General features: G+C 34.8%; 1 protein-coding gene across 1 annotated transcript in view; it reads right to left on the bottom strand.

Annotated features, from left to right (window-relative positions):
• Fbn2 (fibrillin 2) overlaps positions 1–20,637 on the bottom strand; it is a 199,485-nt gene that overhangs the window by 115,623 nt on the left and 63,225 nt on the right. Inside the window, exons 7-8 of the mRNA XM_042674436.1 lie at positions 16,286–16,411; positions 2,874–2,999 (exon numbers count right to left, since the gene is read on the bottom strand). Of these exons, the coding sequence (XP_042530370.1) occupies positions 2,874–2,999; positions 16,286–16,411 (252 nt within the window). The remainder of the gene's footprint in view (positions 1–2,873; positions 3,000–16,285; positions 16,412–20,637) is intronic.

Raw genomic sequence — 20,637 nt, 5'->3', positions numbered from 1 at the left:
CTTGAGCAAAAAGGCTCATAAACAGTGCCTAAGTCCTGAGTGTAAGCTCCAGCACTGGCACAAACTTAAAAAAAAAAGGACAATTAACAGACTAGCTAAAATTAATTTAAGAACCTTGTCTTTTTATTTAACATGCAATAAGATGGACAGACTGTCCTATTTTATAAGCTATCCTTCCATACGAAACTTTTTCTACATATAGAAAAAGAATCAAGTTCATTGATTTTTGTATATGGACATGAACTAGAACAAGGAATTAGTGATATTCAGCATCCAGAATAAAGCTCCACATTCAAAACAAGCTTTGAGTTCATCCAACTCATTATCATCAGTATGTCCAGTGTGGAGTTACAAAATAAATAGCAAGGGAATATCCATGACACAGAATTCAATCATAAATAAATTCACCCTAAGAAAATACATTTTGAAAATCAAAAAGATCTCTTACACATTAAAATGTTAGATTTATTTTTTCTCACATATGGAACACATATTTATTCAAAAAAATCAAGCTGTTACATTGCTTTGTAATTTCTGAGAATCATTCTCCCCTTTGGGGTGGGACTTTCCTGTGTTCCTAGGGGTAAGAAAATTGACACAGAAGTGGATAAGACCTCTGGTTAGCTCAGGAATCAGCTTTTGGATCTAAATTCAGCTCCTTCCTTCTAAGTATCCAGGCCCATAAGTAACCCAGTGCCACATCTCATGTCCAGTAAAAGGCCCAACAACATCAAGCAGGTATTAACTAACAGGAAGCTCTTGAATCCATTAGTTCATTTTCCTATTCAATCAGCAAAGATTTGCTGAGCATGAGATCTGAGTAAGATATTGTATGAGGCTCAAGGTCACAATGCAGAAGTTCCCCTTTTGGACAATAAGAAAAGCACAAGTACACAGGCAGGAAAATGAGTACTGAAATGGAAATGGAAAATAGAAGGATGGATAGAAGGATTAATTCTGTCCCTCCCCCCCCAAAATTCGTACTAGGAAAGCATAATTACAAAGAAAAACAGTACCTAAATGAGGCGGAATGACAGGATGGGGGAATCCCAGACGGGAATGGAAGATGCTACAGACAAAGGGAACATATGGGCAAAGGCATGGAGTGTGGCTGAGTGCAGCAGGAGATGAGGGTGAGGTCCCAGGTGGTAAGATGAGTTGACATAGGCTGGACCTGGTTCTAAAGTACTGGAATGTCTCAAGTGAAGTCTAAAGACTTCATATAATACACAAACCAAGGCAATACAGAGGCTGTAACAACATAATGGCAAATCAAAGACCTTCTTCTAGAGAAAGACCTCATTAAATCTTGGTCTAGTGTGAATATATATGTCTTTTCCTTCTACTGCTAATTATATCAACAACAATTTGAAATGTTTTACCAAACACATAATTGAAGTCAATGAAGTAGAGATCAATAACTTGCTCTGAAATAATGGAGATGTTCCATGTTTTATTCATGGCATAAATTTTGTAGGTGATAGCTCTTAATTTTAGTACCATTCGCTCTATTTCTTCCATTATTTCTCTTATTGTTCTTTCACTCTTATTTATTATGACAATGTGGTATTCTGAAGGCAGCGTCTGCACTACCCATTGCTAGATGACCATAGTTAGCCAGTCATATGATTATATTTTCTCAAATGAGTTCAGTCCACATTTTATTGGTGTCCTGAGACTTCACACCTACATTTGTGATTCTCTATTTCCATCTGATAAGCCAATCACCTGACATCATCAATAATGTCCTTCAGAGTGCTTAGGCCATTGCTTCCTAGTCAACTGGCTTACTGCCCACATTGCTCTCATCTAGTAAAACATCTCTAAGTATCACCAAGTTCATTTTTCTGATTTTTGTATTACACAAATGGTCAGTGCTCCTAAAGAGAATGGTAAGCATTCTCTCTCTCTTTTTGTCTTTTGTCCACTTGGAATTGATTAGGTTTAATGCTCAAAAAGACAAATGAGTACAGACAGGGTGGCTCATGTTTGTAATCCCTGCTACTTGGAAGGTGGAGACTGATAGTCCGATGCCAACCCAAGCAAAAAATTACAGCAATCTAATCTTGACCAATAAGCCAGGAGTAATTAGTACATGCCTGTCATGCCAGTAGCATTGCAGGCAATCTGTGGCAGCCTTGACAAAAACATGAGGTGCTATTTGAAAACTAAGCCAAGCAAAAAGGGCTAGAAGTATATAGCTCAAGTGCCAGTCTACAGGTGCAAGTTCAAATCCCAGTACCACCAGTCTCCCCAAAAAAGAAATGGACTGTAAGGAAAGCTCACCATGCCATGAGCATGCGTTATTGTTAATGTAAGTCTAAAGCTTCCTTATGTCATCACTACAGGCACTGTTTCATCTTTCCAAACAAAGGAGACAATGCAAGAAAGTCTACTGGGCTTTAGTTGGACACGCTTAAAGCACAAAATTAGAGGGTCAATTCTTTTTTTGGAACAACTGCTCTTTTTCTAGAATAAACAAAGCAAATAAGATGCTGATCACTCTTACGATTCTTAGCAACAACCATAATAAAAAATTAAACCCTTTAATTGCTACATTCTGTCTCCCAAAGCAGATTTTTAAAAATCTGTCTTATGTTTTGGTAACACAACATTTTATGTTACCCAACATGTCCTGAGGAAATCTTTGTCCCCAAAGCGATTCTGATAACACGAGACAAACCAGACGGCATCGGAAACTGAAGTCTGCAAAGAGTACCTGGTCTGTTAGTCCCTCCACAGCCACACCATTCGTTTATCACTTTCAGCCATTTCCCCAGTGGTTTTGTAATTGGTGCCATTTTCATACCTATTTGGGCTGTTCTGTCATGATAAAGAAGCAGTGTATTTTCCCTTCAAACTACAAGACATACCTATGCACCGAGAGCCATCTGCTGAGGTTACATATCCACGTGGACAAACACAGAAATAGCTTCCCACGGTGTTGGAACATTCACCAGTTTCACATATTGCAGGAATGGCGCTGCATTCATCAATGTCTAATCAAGGGCAGAAGGAGAAGATAATTGAGAAAGGCCTTCATTAAATAAAGCGCTCATGGTTGACTAGGTCAGATCATGTAACTCTGAAGATACTCGTTTCAGGCACTGAAGAATTTCTCACACATCTCTATGGGAAGTGGGTGGAAAGTCACCTCCCGTGGCCATAAAACAAGGCCAACCAAAGCAAAACTCTATATCCTTTCTCCCCCCCAATGCAATTTACATTGGAAATAAGATGTCGATGTTTTAGATTCCATCTTACATCCACTAGGGAATTACCCTATTAGAGACTTCAAGAAAATGCATGCATGATTACCTTTGAAAATATGAAAAAGTACACTTGAAAATTTTTAGCTAATTTTCACACATATATGAATCGATTGAGAGTGCCAACTAGCTCACTCTCTCCACCCCACTGGACTTCAGGAAGCTGTTTTGTATTTAAAAACACAGAACCATGGTAAAGGGAAAACTGGAAGATTGAGAAGAGTCCGGTATTCCTATTTGCACTGATCCATCATACAGCTTCCCAATGCTGGGAATTGTCTGTTTCCTTTCCCATTAATGAGAGGTCTGCGTTCTCTTACATTTCCCCTAAAGCATAAAACCTGACCATTCATACAAGCTTTCACATAATTCTTTTCTAATCCAGTTACCAGAGAGAGAGGTAGAAAGCCAAACAAAACTGCAATCACGTACACTGGGAGCTAATTGCTAACAAGACTAAAAGGAAATGAGCCACTGAGAGGAAAATCCAGTCTGCCATGGGGGATTGTTGGCAATCTTTGTAAAGAAACAGCAACAATAAAGACCCATGAACACAGGGAACAATTATAAACCACACAAATAGATAATTATTTGAAAGTCAAAAGAAATGAGAGCTTTTCACTTCTTTTTTTTTTAAGGTTTTTTCTCCTTAGTTGTACATTGTTTTAGAATATATCAAATTAAATATAGGAATAATAACATAATTATTATAAATGCAAGAAAATTAAAATCATTTCGCTATTGGTTTACTCTTTCTTCTGAGTCACTCCCGATCAGTATTAGAATGCTTTGTGCTCTTTTAGTAATGTTGCCAGGTTCATACATTCTCTGAATATCTTCCTTTGAGACCCTGTGCTAAATTGATAAATTTATTAATGTTGAATTAATAAATCCAAATCCAGCAATTCCCAAGAGCAGTCAGAATTCTAACATCAATTGACTCCACAGGGAGCAAATGTGTCATAAGGTAAAAGAGTTACCACCTGTGTGCTTTCCCAGCAAAGTGCATCATAGTAAAATCGACATGAGTTAGCACAGACATGAAACTAGAACAGATGTACTATAATCAACAAGTAAACAGGTCAGTGAAGAGAACCACAAAGCAAATGCTGCCAATACGGTGAACAGCACAGAAGTGAACATCTAAAACTTATTTCTTTATTCTCTTAATGTCTAATAGTATACCGATAATCCAGGAGTTTGTGCCTAGGACTGATCCAAATTCTTAAAAATTAGGAGAGTTCAAGTCCTTCATGTAAACGTTAACTTCCATTCCCTGGCATTTTCTTTCCTAAACACATTTCTAGACAACAGAAAATATAGAAAATTGATTGCTGTCTGATATTTTCTTTTTTAGGGAAGAATTATCTGGGATATAGAGGAAACAAGAAATGATATTAAATTTCAAGTTTTTGTGGTAACTTTTATTTTACAAAAATCTTTATGTATTTAGAATTGGAACTTTAAAAACAAAAGTAATTACATATAAACGATTAAGGATTGCGTATAAAAATTTTGAATGTTTTTCAAGTGTTTGTGGGCTAGGTGTCCTCATCTCAAGTAAAAAGATAATTTAAAAAAAAACTGATCAAAATACCTTCTGTTTCAATGTCTATATGCATATATATGTTTAAATTTTGTATTAACATTCATGTTTAGAAACTGCATGCATTTTAGATCTTTTCTATATTATTTCTTAAAGGCCATCTGTCATAATCAAGTTTAGATGGATCATATGGACAAATGTAAAGCACAAATTACTTCAGCTAGGAGTATGACCAATCTGTTCATGGGAAAAAGTGATTTTAACCAACCTGATTTTTTAAATGTTCTATACACCTAGTTTCTTTGCCCACTTCCCCTTGAAGTTGTTTGAAAATTTAACAGTTTGGATGTTTGGTATTCGAATGTTCAAAAACCTGACTCCAAATGGCAATTTTATAGCTGTCAATCCAAAGTCCAGAAGCAACATAGACCTCAGCATTGGCTTAAGGCAATGTTCAGTTTCTGAGATAATCTTACCTGTGCCCTGCTCTGTGATTCTGACATCATCCTTAAGCTGCTTTTCCTGAGAAGGGCAAAATGGCTACAAGTCGGGCTGGACATAGAAAAGTTACTGTCTTGCCCGTGACTCTCTGCTAAGAAGAAAAGCACATCTTCAACTTTCTTCAACACATCTTCTTGTTCATCGTTGAGTCTTCAGCTTGATTAGGTCATGAGTCATTTCAAAGTGATTCCTGAGCCAGGAGAGTGTGCTAGCACCCTATCACTTGAGCCACAGCTCCACTTGTTTTTTTGCTGTTGTTGTTTTGGGTTTTTTTTTGGTTTGTTTGTTTTTTTTGGTTTTTTTTTGTTGTTGTTGTTGTTGTTGCTTAACAGAAGGTATGAGTGTCACAGACTTTCCTGTTAGGCCTGCCAAATCTCAGCCTCCTGCACAGCCAGCGTTTGGCTTTATATTGGCATAATATTTGTATTCGTGTGCTTCTCAATTCATATATACTCATTTTAATGCATTCACTTCATGTATAACCTTTTCCACTAAGTATATACCTTAGTCACACATGAGAACAAACTTCAAGCTTCTTGACAAATAAGACTAATTGATGGTATGCTTAGGAAATTTCCATAGAGGGACATTTTATATAACTGAGTGATGAGCTAAAATCATGTCTTCTGCAATCTTTATTTTCTTTCCTCCCTGCCTTCCAAAATTCCCGATGTAGTATAAAACCTAAATTATCAGCAACATGAAAATTCCAAAACTAATTTTAATATCACCATCTACACTAGGCAAACTTGTAAGAATTTAATACTTTCTGTTGTCATTTTTCTCACTAAGCATCAGTAAAGGTATAGTTACAAAACCTTAAATGTGGTTCAATGTATTTTGGCATAATGTAGCAAAAAAATTAAAACATTTTGATATTTTATTATACACAAATAGCTGATGAATTAAAATCACTTCTTTGTTGTCTAAACAAATGGCACCAAATGAACATAAAATCTATCATATTCAATCACAGAGTTAAGTATATAAATGAGTATGAAGTTCTGTGCTCTCCATTCTGAGATAAAAATAAGCTCAATGAAAATGCTCACTCAAGATACTAGCTCAAAACTGTAGAACTGTATTTATTCTTGTTTCTGTTGATTTTTAAAAAATTCTTTTGACAAGTTGTTTTTCTTAAAATATAGTATAAATTTAAAGTGTGGCTGCACACACATTGAATTACACCAACATTTCTGTGTATGCATCTTAAATAGTTGTATAAATGTGGCTGTCTATGTATAGAAGTATTATTCCTAAGGCTCAGCATGTAAACAAGGAGGTAGTAGAATTATATATATACATAGGCTCAGCATGTAAACAAGGAGGTAGTAGAATTATATATATACATGAGGCATGTTTGGGAATTCTCTGTGTAAAACATTCAACGTGGCTGAATGTGAAGCTTTCCAATTCTGTAAGAGATTCATTAGGACCAGACTGTAACTGGGCTAATGGAGATACATTGATAGTACATAATTAGATCGTGGCCTTAGGGTACAGGACTGAATTGCTGTCTATGTGCCAGAAGTTATCTGGACAATTCTCCCAGGCAGGAACTAAACACTTCAGGAACCTTCACTGACCCTGAAAGGCCTTCATAGTTGGAGTCATCTTGTTCTTAAACAATTCACAGCATGTGTTTCATTGCTCATAAAAAAAGTGAAATCACAAAATATAAATGAAGTGAGAAACATGTCCAATAGTTTCACATTAAGAAAATATACAGCATTAAGTATTTAAAACTGACAGGCTAAAAAAAAACAACACAATCTTCTTCCATGGCCATTTGCACATTCTCTCCTTGACCAATTCCTTCTGGACTCTGGAAAGCTTTGAGTTGATTCCAAAGATCTCCCCATCTCTTTGGGAACAGAATGCCCACTCAAATCCAACAACTAGTCTAGAGTTCTAATCTCTCACCCAATGAAAACTGCTCCTTCCCCCCCAAGCTGGGCTCTTCTCATTTCAGGGATGGTCAGATTACCAACCGCAGTTTTACCCTATAGAAAAGAAGATTTAGAAGATCAGAGGTATAAGGAAAAGCAGGAAGTACAGAGGTAACAAATTACAGACAAGAAAGATAGGCCTACAAAGAAAGAAGAGTTAAGTATACTACAATCTTAGCAGAACAATCCTTCCATTTGGAATTTCATGGCAAAGTTAAGGGTGATCCTGAGTTCTAGTTTGGTAGTTGAGTAACAATAGTTGTTAATAATATTAGTAATAATAAAATTAAAAATACTGATACTAGTAATAGTCATAAAAACCTTATAATGACATTTCCTAAGCCACAAACATTTAAGGACTCTATCTCCATATCTATTGCTACATTATTGAATCTATAATACTTTTTACTTAATATATATCTATATATGCACTTATTTTTAAAGTTTAGCATAAATTTTTTTCTTGACAAGGATATTTTCAGGAATAACATCCATAAATACAGGGTTTTCATGTGTTACTTATTTTTTGCCTTATGTGATCATTAAAGAAACGTTTGTTTATAGGTCACCTGAAATCTTCTGGCCAGTACTAAGAAAATAGCTGCAGAATTAGGTTGAAGTGAAACTACTTGAAACACAAGGTGAGAAGAATAGTAAAAATTAAAAATGGAGTGTGAACAGCACAACCCTTGCCTGTTTTCTTTTTAAACAAAACTTTACTAGAACGCTGCTTCACTCATTCATGTATCATCTATGGTTGATTATGCCCTATAGTCCCAGACTTGTAGCACATTTATAACAAAGACTTGTACATTTACAACAAAAACTGTAAAATGCCTAAAATATTTACTTTCCAGATGCAATCCATAACTCTGTACTTTGAGTATCCCACAAGGGCCTTGAAAGTTTGCCCCATTTAAAACAACTGGGACTGGAATTTGTAGTATCTATTTAGAGCTGACTAATTTCCTTCAGGCATTAAGCCACCGTCATTTATGAGTGGTCCCTGCTCTTTTCTTTTTCTCTTTCCTTCCCATCTCCCCTTCTTTTGTCAGTAAAAATAAAGTATGTACACATAAATACATGTATTATATCAGGCTTTTATTTTTGTTTTAGTCTGCAGTATTTTTTTTTCTTTTCTATAACCCAAATGTTCTGCTATTTAGTAAACAAATCTGAAATTAGTGCTCAATTATTTAGGGAACAAAATGTAGCTAAAATTTAATTAAGCAAAATGCAGATTTCAGTTTTGTTCTTCCTAACAGCAAAGACCCAAGTAGTCATCTGATCCTTTCCTTCCAGGGCAGAGAAAGTAGGTTTTCTTTCACATACGCACACCTAGAATATGTCTCTGAGAAGGTACTTTGGAAGCTTTCCAGTGATCTTCAGCAGAAGCTGAACTGGAAGGAACATGCCAATTATTTTACCATGTTTTTTTTTCACCTTTGTAAAAAGGACTTAAACTTAGAATGGAACTGGGGGAAACAACGCTATTTTTTAACATTTGGGAAAATTCCCTGAATCTAGTGAAGTCCAATTTACTGACCACTGTGTTATACTAAACATAGTCAAGTCATTAAATATAGTCAAATCATAAGGGTCTCAACTGTCCCTTGCTGTAATCTGTGTGGAAGTGAGGTACGCAGGGGTGGAGGGTCAAGGAGAAATGGGGTTGTAGGAGATGAAGACTGGGAGGGGACAAAGAGTAAAAATATGCTTAGAGCCACAAAAAACTGATGAGTAATCTTAAATTCCTAGTTCTACTTTCCTTCATCAGGATTGATAACTTGTCGTGAGACTTAGTAAATTACATCATCTTATGTCAGAAAAAAACGACATAGTGAAAACTATACTGAAAGTCCTCATGGAAATGATCTATCAGACAACATTATTTTCTGTTCTGTCTCTCTGTCATAGTATTAATACACGTCTTAATAACAGAAGTCATTCGGTGGAAGAAAGTAAAAAGATTTAGATTGGGAACTTCTTATCAATATGCTAGGGAGTGATCAGTACTAGTGTTGTCTTTTTGTCAGCTTGAGGCTGCTGCCTAGAGACCCTATATAGTTTCTCCCTCCTCCCTGCCATTTTCTTTTTCTCAGATATGACATTTACACACTGATGAGACAGAAAAAGAAGTACCTTCAAATACCACTGCTCATATGTACTTCCCAAATGGTTTAGATGAAAAACAAATGTTTCAAATTTCTATTTAATTACATTTGCACCAAATTTGTAAACTACCCAATGCCTAACATAAACACTCCATAAGAAGACTCCAATCTCTTTTCCAAGCTAGCTAATTTCTACCTTCTAGAATATCAATAACAGATTTTCTAATGGCCTTTCATAAACACTGTATGTATAAGCAAGTCAACACACAAAAGCTTAAAAAAGACATTTTATGTTTCACAAACTTGCTTATGTCATGTAGCAATACATTTTAACAGACTTTTATGTAACTATATGAGGTGCCAACTATCTTTTTAAAATATCCACTGTGTACATATTTTGTAATTTAAGCAGACTAGGCTGTCATTTTGTGGTTTTATTGCTATTTTTGCTATAAGAAACAAACAAGCAAAAGGCCAGGCAAAAAATAATTGTATTAAGTTTAGTACTTGTTACTTATTCATATGAATACTTCCCAGAATTAAAATTAATCAATGAATTACCTGTAAGTTTGTTGTTTTGATATTCGAAAATAGTTCTGATACTGTTAGAAGGAATTTATAAGTATGTCTATTGTATAACACCCTCACTAGTACTGTTTGCTGCTAGAATTGTACAAACTTCACAGGTAAAACAGCATATCCTGGTTTTGTTTTACTTTTTCTTAAAGATAAATGTATTTTAAAATGTTTAGTAACCAAATTAAAACTAGCATCCAAAATAAAATGAGCAAGGTAGAACTGTACCCCTACTATTTCTACAGTCTGAGTTCCCAACTCAATGCAGTATCCTTTGGTGTGTGTGTGTGTGTGTGTGTGTGTGTGCGTGTGTGCGTGTGCGCGTGTGTGTGTGTGTGGGTGTGTGTGTATGTGTATGTGTGGGTGTGTGTTGTCGGTGTTGTGTGTCCCCCCCCCCCATCTGTCTTTGTTCATTATCTCTAAGAACAAAGCTCTGGCATGAATCCAGTTTGACATCTTGGCTATTATTTTTTAACCTATATTATCATGAGAAACTAAGCTGGCTCTTTGTGTCTCATATTTTTTCAGCTGTAGGATGAGATGTTAAAAGTAATTTTAATAACCAAATTCAAACCTCTAGTGATAAATTAATAAGATACTTCATTTAAAAAAGGTTATTGTATTGTTTTATTGTTGCCTATAGTAAATATTCAGTGAATAATTATTGGTGCAAGTCATCTGCAGGCAAGAAAAATAAAACTCAATATAGTACACAAAGAATAAAGAAATTAAAATTGCTGCCAGGCACCGGTGGCTCACGCCTGTCATCCTAGCTACTCAGTAGGCTGAGATCTGAGGATCATGGTGCAAAGCCAGCCCGGGCAGGAAAGTCCGTGAAACTCTTATCTCCAATAAACCACCAGAAAACCGGAAGTGGTGCTGTAGCTCAACTGGTAAGGCGCTAGCCTTGAGCTGAAGAGCTGAGGGACAGTGCCCAGAGTTCAAACTCCACAACTGACAAAAAAAAAAAAGTAAAAATTAAAAAAAAATTGCTTTGTGTTGAAATCAGAAAATAAGTTTGAGACTAGTAAAATAAAAATAATTTTAGTATAAGCTGTGCATATTCAAACCTAAGCATGGCTATCTGTTGCCTACATGTGCACACACATATGACTATGTGTGTAAACCTGTGTGGTCACCTCAGTTATGGTATTACAAATTTTGTATTAAAAGGATTTAAAAGATAATACATTTTCATAGTTTTTGAACTGGTGATCTCAAAAGTTTTATGTGTTAATCTTCATACTTTGCAGTCCATTGTAATACATAGTTTTCCCTTTGAGAAAGAGCCAGTGGGTTTTATTATTTATTCTAAAATTGGTATACTTTTGGTAATACGAGCAAAAGCAAATATTTCTCACTGGAAGACAGAAAGTTTGTTTTCCATGGCTTATCAAAGCAGAGTTGAAACAACAGCAAGAGAGACTGTGCCAACAAGTTCTATGAGTTTCCTCAGCAAAAAAAAAAGACACTTGTCAAAAATCTCAAAATGCTGTGTTAATAGAACAAAGATGCAGACTCTTCAGAATTAATTTAAAGCAACCATCTGACACATAAAGCGCCATTGAAGGGAAACACTCCAGTGCTGTGATGTTCTTTTCCTGCCTTCCACATAAGCCAGGAAAGAATAACTAGATCAAGGAATGTTAAAGAAGGTATAGTCTGGAAGATGGGGTCATGCAAGGACATCTGGAATCCACTTGTGTTTTATTCATGTGTGCAGGACATCAGTGCAATACATTTTACTTGAAGGAAGAAACATGCTGGCCAGTTTTCAGGTGTACAATTTCATTCCATCTCCTGAGGATGAATTTTGCTTCCTCTCAATTTAAATTACATAGGTTAATGAATGGTCTGATAAAGTAAGCAATTAAAATATTCTTCTTTCTTTCTTTTATGGGAAGAAGTGGCCTATTCCACCAAAGAATCATTTTTATTCATTGTAAGACAGAAACTGAAATTCAATTTTGGGACCAAATCAGTTAATGAGAAATAAGACATGACTTCAGTGGATATCATTAGGGGCATTGTGGAATTTGGATATTTAACTTTCACACACACACACACACACACACACACACACACACACACGTATTTTTCTTCCCTTTTCTTTTAATCTGATGCCTTTTGAGACAGTCTTTTCCTATGTGACTCATGGCTGACCTGGAAACTATTCCTCCTGTTTGAGCTTCCTGGGTAGAACTCACATTGCTAGATTACAGATATATGACACCCTTCCTAGCCACATAAATCCATTTCTGCTTTGGATTCAGGTCTATAGCTTGGACAGTAGTCTTACCTGAACACAAGGGAAAAATGAGTTTCCAACATATGGGAAAGATAAATCTCAGGAGAATATACCTACCAGTGATATAAAGCATTAATCCTCCTTCAGAGATATTAAGCAATCTGTATCAAACATTAAATTAAAAGATAAATACTACCTCGTTGTTTCTTAAAACATTTTTTTAGACAGATACTCTCAATCCTAGATTTCTGGCAGAGCCAGTCTGTCAGGACAGGCTCTAGGGAGGCACGTGCCGCAGTCATCAGGCAGAACGCAGATCTTCCTTCCACATAGAAAGCAAAGGTCACGAACCTCAGAATAATAGCTACAGGCAAGCCGAAGGAACAGTGACACACTAGAGCTAAAACAACAAACATCTAAAGTTTATCCTGGTCTCTCAATGAAAGCTACAGCGAAAAATCAAATTATTAATAAGATGGGAGGAAAAGTCAGATGAAAGAATTTCCCCTCGATAAAGACTGTTATGAACCTCTTTGCAGATACAATTTTCAACCTGGACCCACATTTTGCCTTTGTTTTGAACATTGATCCCAAGTCAAACATGTTCACTTATTATAAACTTAGTACCCAATTAATCAGCATATACTCTGTGAGGAGTCTACAAGATAGCAGGACTCTTCTAGGATTTAAGACAACACAAAACATGATTAAGACTTCAAAGATTTTAAGCTGTGGTGTGAGACAGCTAACAAATAGTTAACAAACAAGGCAACACATGAAGTATGAATATTATCGTTATTAAAAATCAACAAGCTAGGGCTGGGAAGGTGGCTCAGTGGTAGAGCGCTTGCTTTGCATGCATGAGGCCCTGGGTTCGATTCCTCAGCACCACATAAGCAAAAAGAAAAAAGCCAGAAGTGGCGCTGTGGCTCAAATGGTAGAACGCTAGCCTTGAGCTGAAGAGCTGAGGGACAGTGCCCAGGCCCAGAGTTCAGGCCCCACGAATGGCAAAAAAAATCAATAAGCTAGCTATGTTAATAATGTTCTTTATCCAATCACTCAGACTTCAAATGTTGTAGTTACCTTTGCTAGTTCACAACAGTCCTAGCAATGCGATGACTTAAAGTTTGTTAATTTTATTACTGTATAAGCAGGGATATAAGACCAGTAAAAACAGAAAGACCATCATTTTTAAATAAAGACTCATCTGTGCATTTTACATTCACATTGTAACTCACATAGGAAATTAAAAGACCTAGCTTTTGATAGTTGGTCCGAAATAATTGTTATGGTTATATATGACAGCAAATGTCAACTTTAAGTTGATGACACTTTGAACTGAACTAAATATAACAAGACTATAATATAACCTGTCACTGAGTATAGTAACTATTCATAATCTTTTATATAAGTGAAATAACAATAGCCAAAAAATGGTAATAGCCACTTTTAAAACATATGTATTTCACACACACACACACACACACACACACGCACGCACGCACGCACGCACGCGCACGCACACACACACACACACACACACACACACACACACACACACACACACACACACGGCCTTCATAAAAGGTTTAGATTTCAAATTTTAATCACTACTTGTTTCAATTCCACTATTCCCTACAAATCTCAAGTATTAAATCACATAATTCTTTCTGGGCAGTGGCTGAATGGATCTGGCTGCCTGTGCAGGAAGCAAGGAAAGACAGGACTGGGTTCAGGACTCTGGGCGGTGCCTATATTACATCAATAATCCCTATTCCTAAGAAAACACAGACAAGTGGCAAAGAAAGAGTTGCACTGTCTTCCACTGAACTCTAGTTTGGCTCCTTATGTTGTTTTTGAAGAAATGTGATGTAGAAAGGCTTATTGCATTTTCAAGTAAGAAAAAATTCATTGTTTAATGTGTAATGGAAATGTCACAAACACTATACTCAGTCAGTTATTTCCCCTTCTCCCCTAAAATCATATACTGTTTTGGTTCCAAAGTACACCACCCCTAGATCTGGTTGGGAGAGTAATCCAGAACTTGAACATAAAGGAGTATGACAGAAGACCAGGAAAAGAATCAACTTTACCTCCTCCCCAACCAAGAGGAAAAATATAAAAGTAGCAAAGAAATAGCAACTGACTATCTGTAGATGACTGCATTTTTGGTCTAATTTCTGTGCTAGTTCAAATATTTCAGATAATTTCCCCAACAGCTCAAGTATGTTTTTCTTTTTCTTTTTTTCCAGTCCTGGGGTTTGAACTCAGGGCTGGGGCTCTGTCCTTATACTTCTTTTGCTCAAGGTTAGCACTCTACCACTTCAGCCACAGAACCACGTCCAGCTTTTTCTGTTTATGTGGTTTTGAGGAGTTGAACCCAGGATTCCATGCATGCTAGGCAAGCACTCTACTCCTAGGCCACATTCCCAGCCTTCCAGTACTTTTTCTTAACTTTTCCATTATATGGAGAATTTGAGGATAAGCATTCTATTCAAGCAGAACAAAATACTTCAGCATTATTAAAAACCATTTCACAAAGAATTATTTGGTCTTAAAGCAATGAACCTAATGTTTACAATCTTCACTTTATAGGGAGCATAAGATTAACTTGTAATAATATAAGTTCTATAAAACTATAAAATCAAGGTGGAGCTGGGTGTCAATGAGTAGTAGGAATAAAAAATATAAGGTGAAACATATCTATTAAGTCTATGGGATTGTGGGTCCATATTTCTCTTTACTTTGTAATTAAACTCAACAGTTTTCTTTTTTATATACAGAGATGAAGACAGTTCTGATATCAAGCAACAAAACCTCTCAATATTGCTTTTAGAAATGGAAAAAAACAGAGGTGGCACTTGAGCCTCATGCCTGCAATCTTAACTATTCAGAAGGCTGAGGTCTGAGGATTATGGTTCTAAGACAGACCAAGTAGAAATGTTTATGAGACTAGTATCTCAATAAACAAGAAAAAGCCAGAACTGAAGTTGTGGCTCAAGTGGTAGAGTAGCTGCTTTGAGTAAAAAGCTCAAAAAGCACCCAGGCCCTGAGTTCAAGAGAGTCTAAGCTCCTGTACAGGCACATACATATATACATACACACATACATAACTGAAAAATGAAATTAAAAAAGCAGAGAACTTGAGTAAATGGCAAGGCTCAAGTCACAACAAAAGTAGAACAGTCATTCTTCCTTATCTTTATAAAACTTAGATGAAATGAATTAGTCTACATAACCTAACAACTGAAAAGATGAAAGTGTACTTCAATGCTGCAAAAGCTCAGCCAAACTACTCTAAATAACCATGATGGCTGAAGCAACATGCATTTAAAAGCTTCTTCAATTTGATAATGATGACAAAGCCTTTTACCTCAAGAAAATATAACAAGTGAGCTGAAAATCTGAAAAATGTTGATGTATTCATTTTGTAAGCTTTATATTTCAGAAAATTGTTAGTTATCCATTTGAAACAAGAAATTCTTTCAGAAGCTATTGGAATATAGTTATTTCCAAAGCCTTCCAGGGTCAGCTATTTTTGTTTTTAATTTTCTGACCAGTCAAGCAAGAATGTCATTATAATCATTAAAATATCTCACGTTATAATTTATTACATGATGTCAATTCCACCATATTGTTTTACACATTATTCTATATTTCACTTAGATTTCTTATCTTCCACTCCACTTAAAAATTTTGATACAATTTCATAAGTGAAATGAAAAACTGCATTAAACAGTTTAAATGCTATTATGCCATTTCATTTATAATATAATAACTTTACAATAGGATTCTTCTGTTTCTCTCCTTAACTCTGTACATTAAGAACTACCACCTTCACTAAAACATAACAATTAAGATATGCAAATAGATGTAAAGTGTTTATTGACTCCTTCTAAATCAAACCCTTTAAAAGTAAGATACATAACCCATTAGACAATAGCGAAAGTTACACTTATACTTTAATATTAAAATAGTTATGATTGTTATCAATGGTCTTCAGAATTTCAAATGATGTCATAAGGTTTTCCTTGAATTCAAATTCAACAATTAGGTTGTTCCTCCAAACCAGATATACTCACCTTCACATTTCTGAGTAGTTTCACTCTGCTTGTGACCTGCAGGACATCTGCATTCAAAAGAGCCCACTGTGTTGATGCAGTTTCCTCCCTGGCATAGCCCTGGGATAGCCTGGCATTCATCCACATCTACAAAAAAGAAAACACTGTGAACATGAACACCACTGATTATAGAATACACTTATTTGTTTCTTATTGTATAGAAAAAAAGGGTGTCATCCAGAGAATATAGCCAAGAGTAGATCCCCTTTGAATGAGTAGTTTGAATGAATAGTTTTAATTTATGTAAATGGATTATACTATAATATTCATTTGAATTTTTAAAGTTTTCCTATCTACTAATTTCTACCACTTAGAAACAAAAAACTTCAATATTGAAAAATGAAATGAAAGAACCTGTTATTACAAGGCTTAAAGGCAAATAAAATCTGTGAAACACCAACAAAAATATCATTAATGTAATTTATAAACAGTAAAGAAGAAAAATTATAATAAATGTACAGAGTTAAAGAGAGAAACAGAAGAATCCTATTGTAAAGTTATTATATTATAAATGAAATGGCATCATAGCATTTAAAAATCAATATTGGTAGCTTAAAATGTAAAAACACTAAATGATAAATAGACACTGTGGCAATAATCCAACTGAGGACGCAAAATTCAAAGCAAATATACCATGTGATCTAACAGTAGACGTTAAGGAGAGAAAGAACAAAGAGTTGGTAGGACAAACAAAAAGTAGCAAAATACAGATATAAATTCAGTAATACACACAATTATATGAAATGTAAGTGGCATAAATTACCCAATTAAAACAGATGATTTTATCAGATCTTATTTCAAAAAAAATGACTCAATTTTACATTACTGACAAAAACACCTTTGACTACATAAAAGAGTAAGATTTAATAATTAATTAAAAAAGAGCTGAAATGACTATATTATTAGGCAATATATGAAGTGACTAGCACAGAATTAGTAAAATTACTACCATGGCTAAAAATTGGCATTTCATAATAACCAAGAACTCAATTCATTAAGATATAACAATGCAATGTCCAGGCATTGAATATAAAATATTAAACATTCAAAGCAAACAGAACTTCACCATACATAATTAAAAGGGGAAATAAATATCTACTCAGTATATATCTGAGGCATTATGAAAAGGCTTGTTGAATATATGAAAATAAAAACTATCCATGTATATTCTACAAAAACAACCAAGTTCATCTAGAAATTAACAGCCTCAAGTACTTGGAATTTAAACACAATATACTGACATAAAACATGGGTTAAAGAAAAAAACACATGGAAAATTAGGACATACCTGTAATTAAATAGAACTGAAGATACACCTTGTTGAAGTTTGTGGGATACACTAAAGGGGGGATAATGATTTCCCCTGGAATTAAAACTATATATGATCTGGGCACAGGTGGCTCACACCTGTAATCCTAGCTACTCAAGGAAGCTAAGATCTGAATAAGCCAAGCTGGGCAGGAAAATTTGTGAGACTCAAAATTCTTATCTCCAATAAACCAGTACAACGCTGACAGTGGAGATGTGGCTCAAGTTGTAGAGCACTAGATTTGAGTAAAAATGCTCAGGAACAGCTCTTCTACCCTGAGTGAAGCCCCAGAGCAGAACGAACACACACACACACACACACACACACACACAACACACACACACTTACAAAAAGTTTTAAAATCAGAAATCTAAGTTCCCATATTAGCAAGTTTAGAAAGAAGTGAAATTTAAACCTTAAAGGAGGAAGACAAGAGTGATAAAATATGAAAACAAAAAACAAGAGAGATAATAACTACAAAACCTGACTTTGACAACTAAGAGATCTGTAAAACGGATAGATCTCTCTCAAGGTTGATCCAGAGAAAGAAAAAGTAAACTGCTGATATTACGAAAGGAGAATGAACACATCAGATCCAATAAAGATAAAACATTATGACACTAAATTCTGTAATTAAAAGCAAAGGAGCACATATACCATGCCTCAACAGACACAAATACCAACACTCACTAAAATAGACATTTGGAATACACCTGTATCTATTAAAATGATTTGATACAATCTTCAAAGAACACTCCATGCCTACATGGCTTTACTCTTGAATTCTATCAAACAGAATGGTGGGAAAATACAACTGTAATACTTAATGTACAATATGGGAAAAGGAAACAGAGTATCTTCAGCAGATGAGGAGTGGTGCTGGGACATTTGGGGATGGGCTCATGGATGGCACAACGCTGAGAAAGAGGTGTTGAAGTCATAAATTGGTATGCTGAATTGAAATGTATTTGTAGAACTATTTAAAAATAACAATTAAAAACAAAGATAAACAACAATTCTAAACTAATATTTAAGGGAAAAATGATGCCAACTCATCTAGATTCTTACATAATAAGGAATCTAACATTATCCTAAACACCAAAGCCCAACAAAGAGATTAAAAGAAAACAATGGAATCATGCCTTTGGCATAGACAGACAATTTTCTTTACAAAACTTTAATGTCAATTTCAGTAATATAGAAAGGTTAATATGATGCAGAGAGGTTTATCATAGGAATTTTCAACAGTCAATCAATATAACTCATCATATTGAGAGATTAAAGAAGAAAAAGTTCAGGATCATCCCACTGATATAGAAAAGCAAGTGGCAGAATTTATCTCATTCTTTGTGTTGTAAATCTCAGTAAAATAATAGAATGGAGCTTGTTCAATCTGATAATTGAATCTCCTAGCTACCCAGGAGGCTAAAATCCACAGAACTGGGGTTTAAAACCAGACTGGGCAGAAAGGCATTGAGACACTATAGCCCAAATAACAATTTAAAAACTGGCTCAAGTAGTAGAGCACCTGTGAAAGCTTTGGCGTAAAAGCCTAGTATCGCCAAAAAAAAGTTAACATACTGAACTGCTGAAACTTTCTTTTTTCTATTTCCATTATTTTTGGTCTTCATTTGTCTGATTTTTATTTGAAACAAGGTCTTGCTGTGATCTAGCCCAAGCTACCCACATATACCAAAAATTCATTTACAGACCCATTCAGAATGTTGGTCTGTTTATTTAACAAGAGTGAGATCATATTGTATGTGTTCTGCATCTTGCCTTGTTTTTTTTTTCTTTTTTTAAAAATTAAAACGCATATTGTAGATATAACTGTCAGATTTTCCCTAACAATTCTGTGTCTTAGTCTATAAATTAGAAACTTCTTCAAGTTTATAAGAGAGCTTAGCATCATATTATTTCGTTCTCCTTTTAGGTCTGTCTATAAAATTAATTACAACAGTAAAAAGTATTTTTGTCCTGAATTTAAATTAGTGAAAGTAAAATTCAGTGCCTTGTTAAAGACTTTCTAATCCAAACAAAAACCAACTGGAATAAAATACATAAAAGTAAATTTATATACTGAATAGTTTATTCAGAACATTTCAAACCTCATTATTTTAAAATGTACAACATTCCCATCCTTGTTACAGTGGGCTATAAAACATCCCTAGAAACTTCTTTCCCTGGCAGTTAAATCAGAGAAAGAATAGAATGATACAACTTGGAAAATGAAGCCAACCTTATAAATCCCTTAATACTATTCATAAAATCTTAGGGACTGCATACTTCACAGATTCAGTAAGTTTTCAAAGGGAAAAGTAATCCAACATCAGAGCTCATTTTGTAATTGTCCAAAATGTATTTTCCTAGAAGGAAAAAAGAAAAACTTCATTTTTTAACTCTCCTAGACTATATAGCTATACAGAATATGTTTTTCAGGTAGACCTTTCAGGCACATACTAAGAATGTCTATTTAATAAAAAGCAAGACCCTGGCCTTTGAAGTAACATCTTCAGATTCCTCACAAAAACAACTACTAGTGATTAATTTTCCTTACATAGTTTGTGCTGAGGATTTCTCTTCACTGCTTTAGTTCAGAGAACAGAATTTATTTCATTAAATGTTGGATTATTTCAAGTCACATATAAGGACCTTACAGAATGAAATTAAACCTTGTATAATTTAAATATTATATAATAAATGCAATAACTCTAGTCTGTCTATTAAGGTTATATATAATGTGTCAACGTAATAATAACCGTAGTTGGTGAACTCATTCATTCTCCAACTTCTTCAAGTAAACTTAACCTGAAAGACCAAACTTATTTTTATTTTATAAATTAGTACTGGATGACATGATTTTTTAGTTCATGCCTAAATATGGAAAAATATGCACATTTATATAGGTGGATAAAAATAGTTTAATTTATATGTATGGGAACCAAAGACCAAGAAAATAATTTTATTTGTTAGTATATAAATTTTAACTTTTTCTGTTACCAAA

Source organism: Dipodomys spectabilis, unplaced genomic scaffold (assembly GCF_019054845.1).
Source record: "Dipodomys spectabilis isolate Male_0828 unplaced genomic scaffold, ASM1905484v1 ptg000019l, whole genome shotgun sequence".
In the NCBI taxonomy this organism is placed as follows: domain Eukaryota; kingdom Metazoa; phylum Chordata; class Mammalia; order Rodentia; family Heteromyidae; genus Dipodomys; species Dipodomys spectabilis.
The sequence above is the reverse complement of the archived record's forward strand: the minus strand, read 5'-3'. Positions and strand labels throughout refer to the sequence as shown.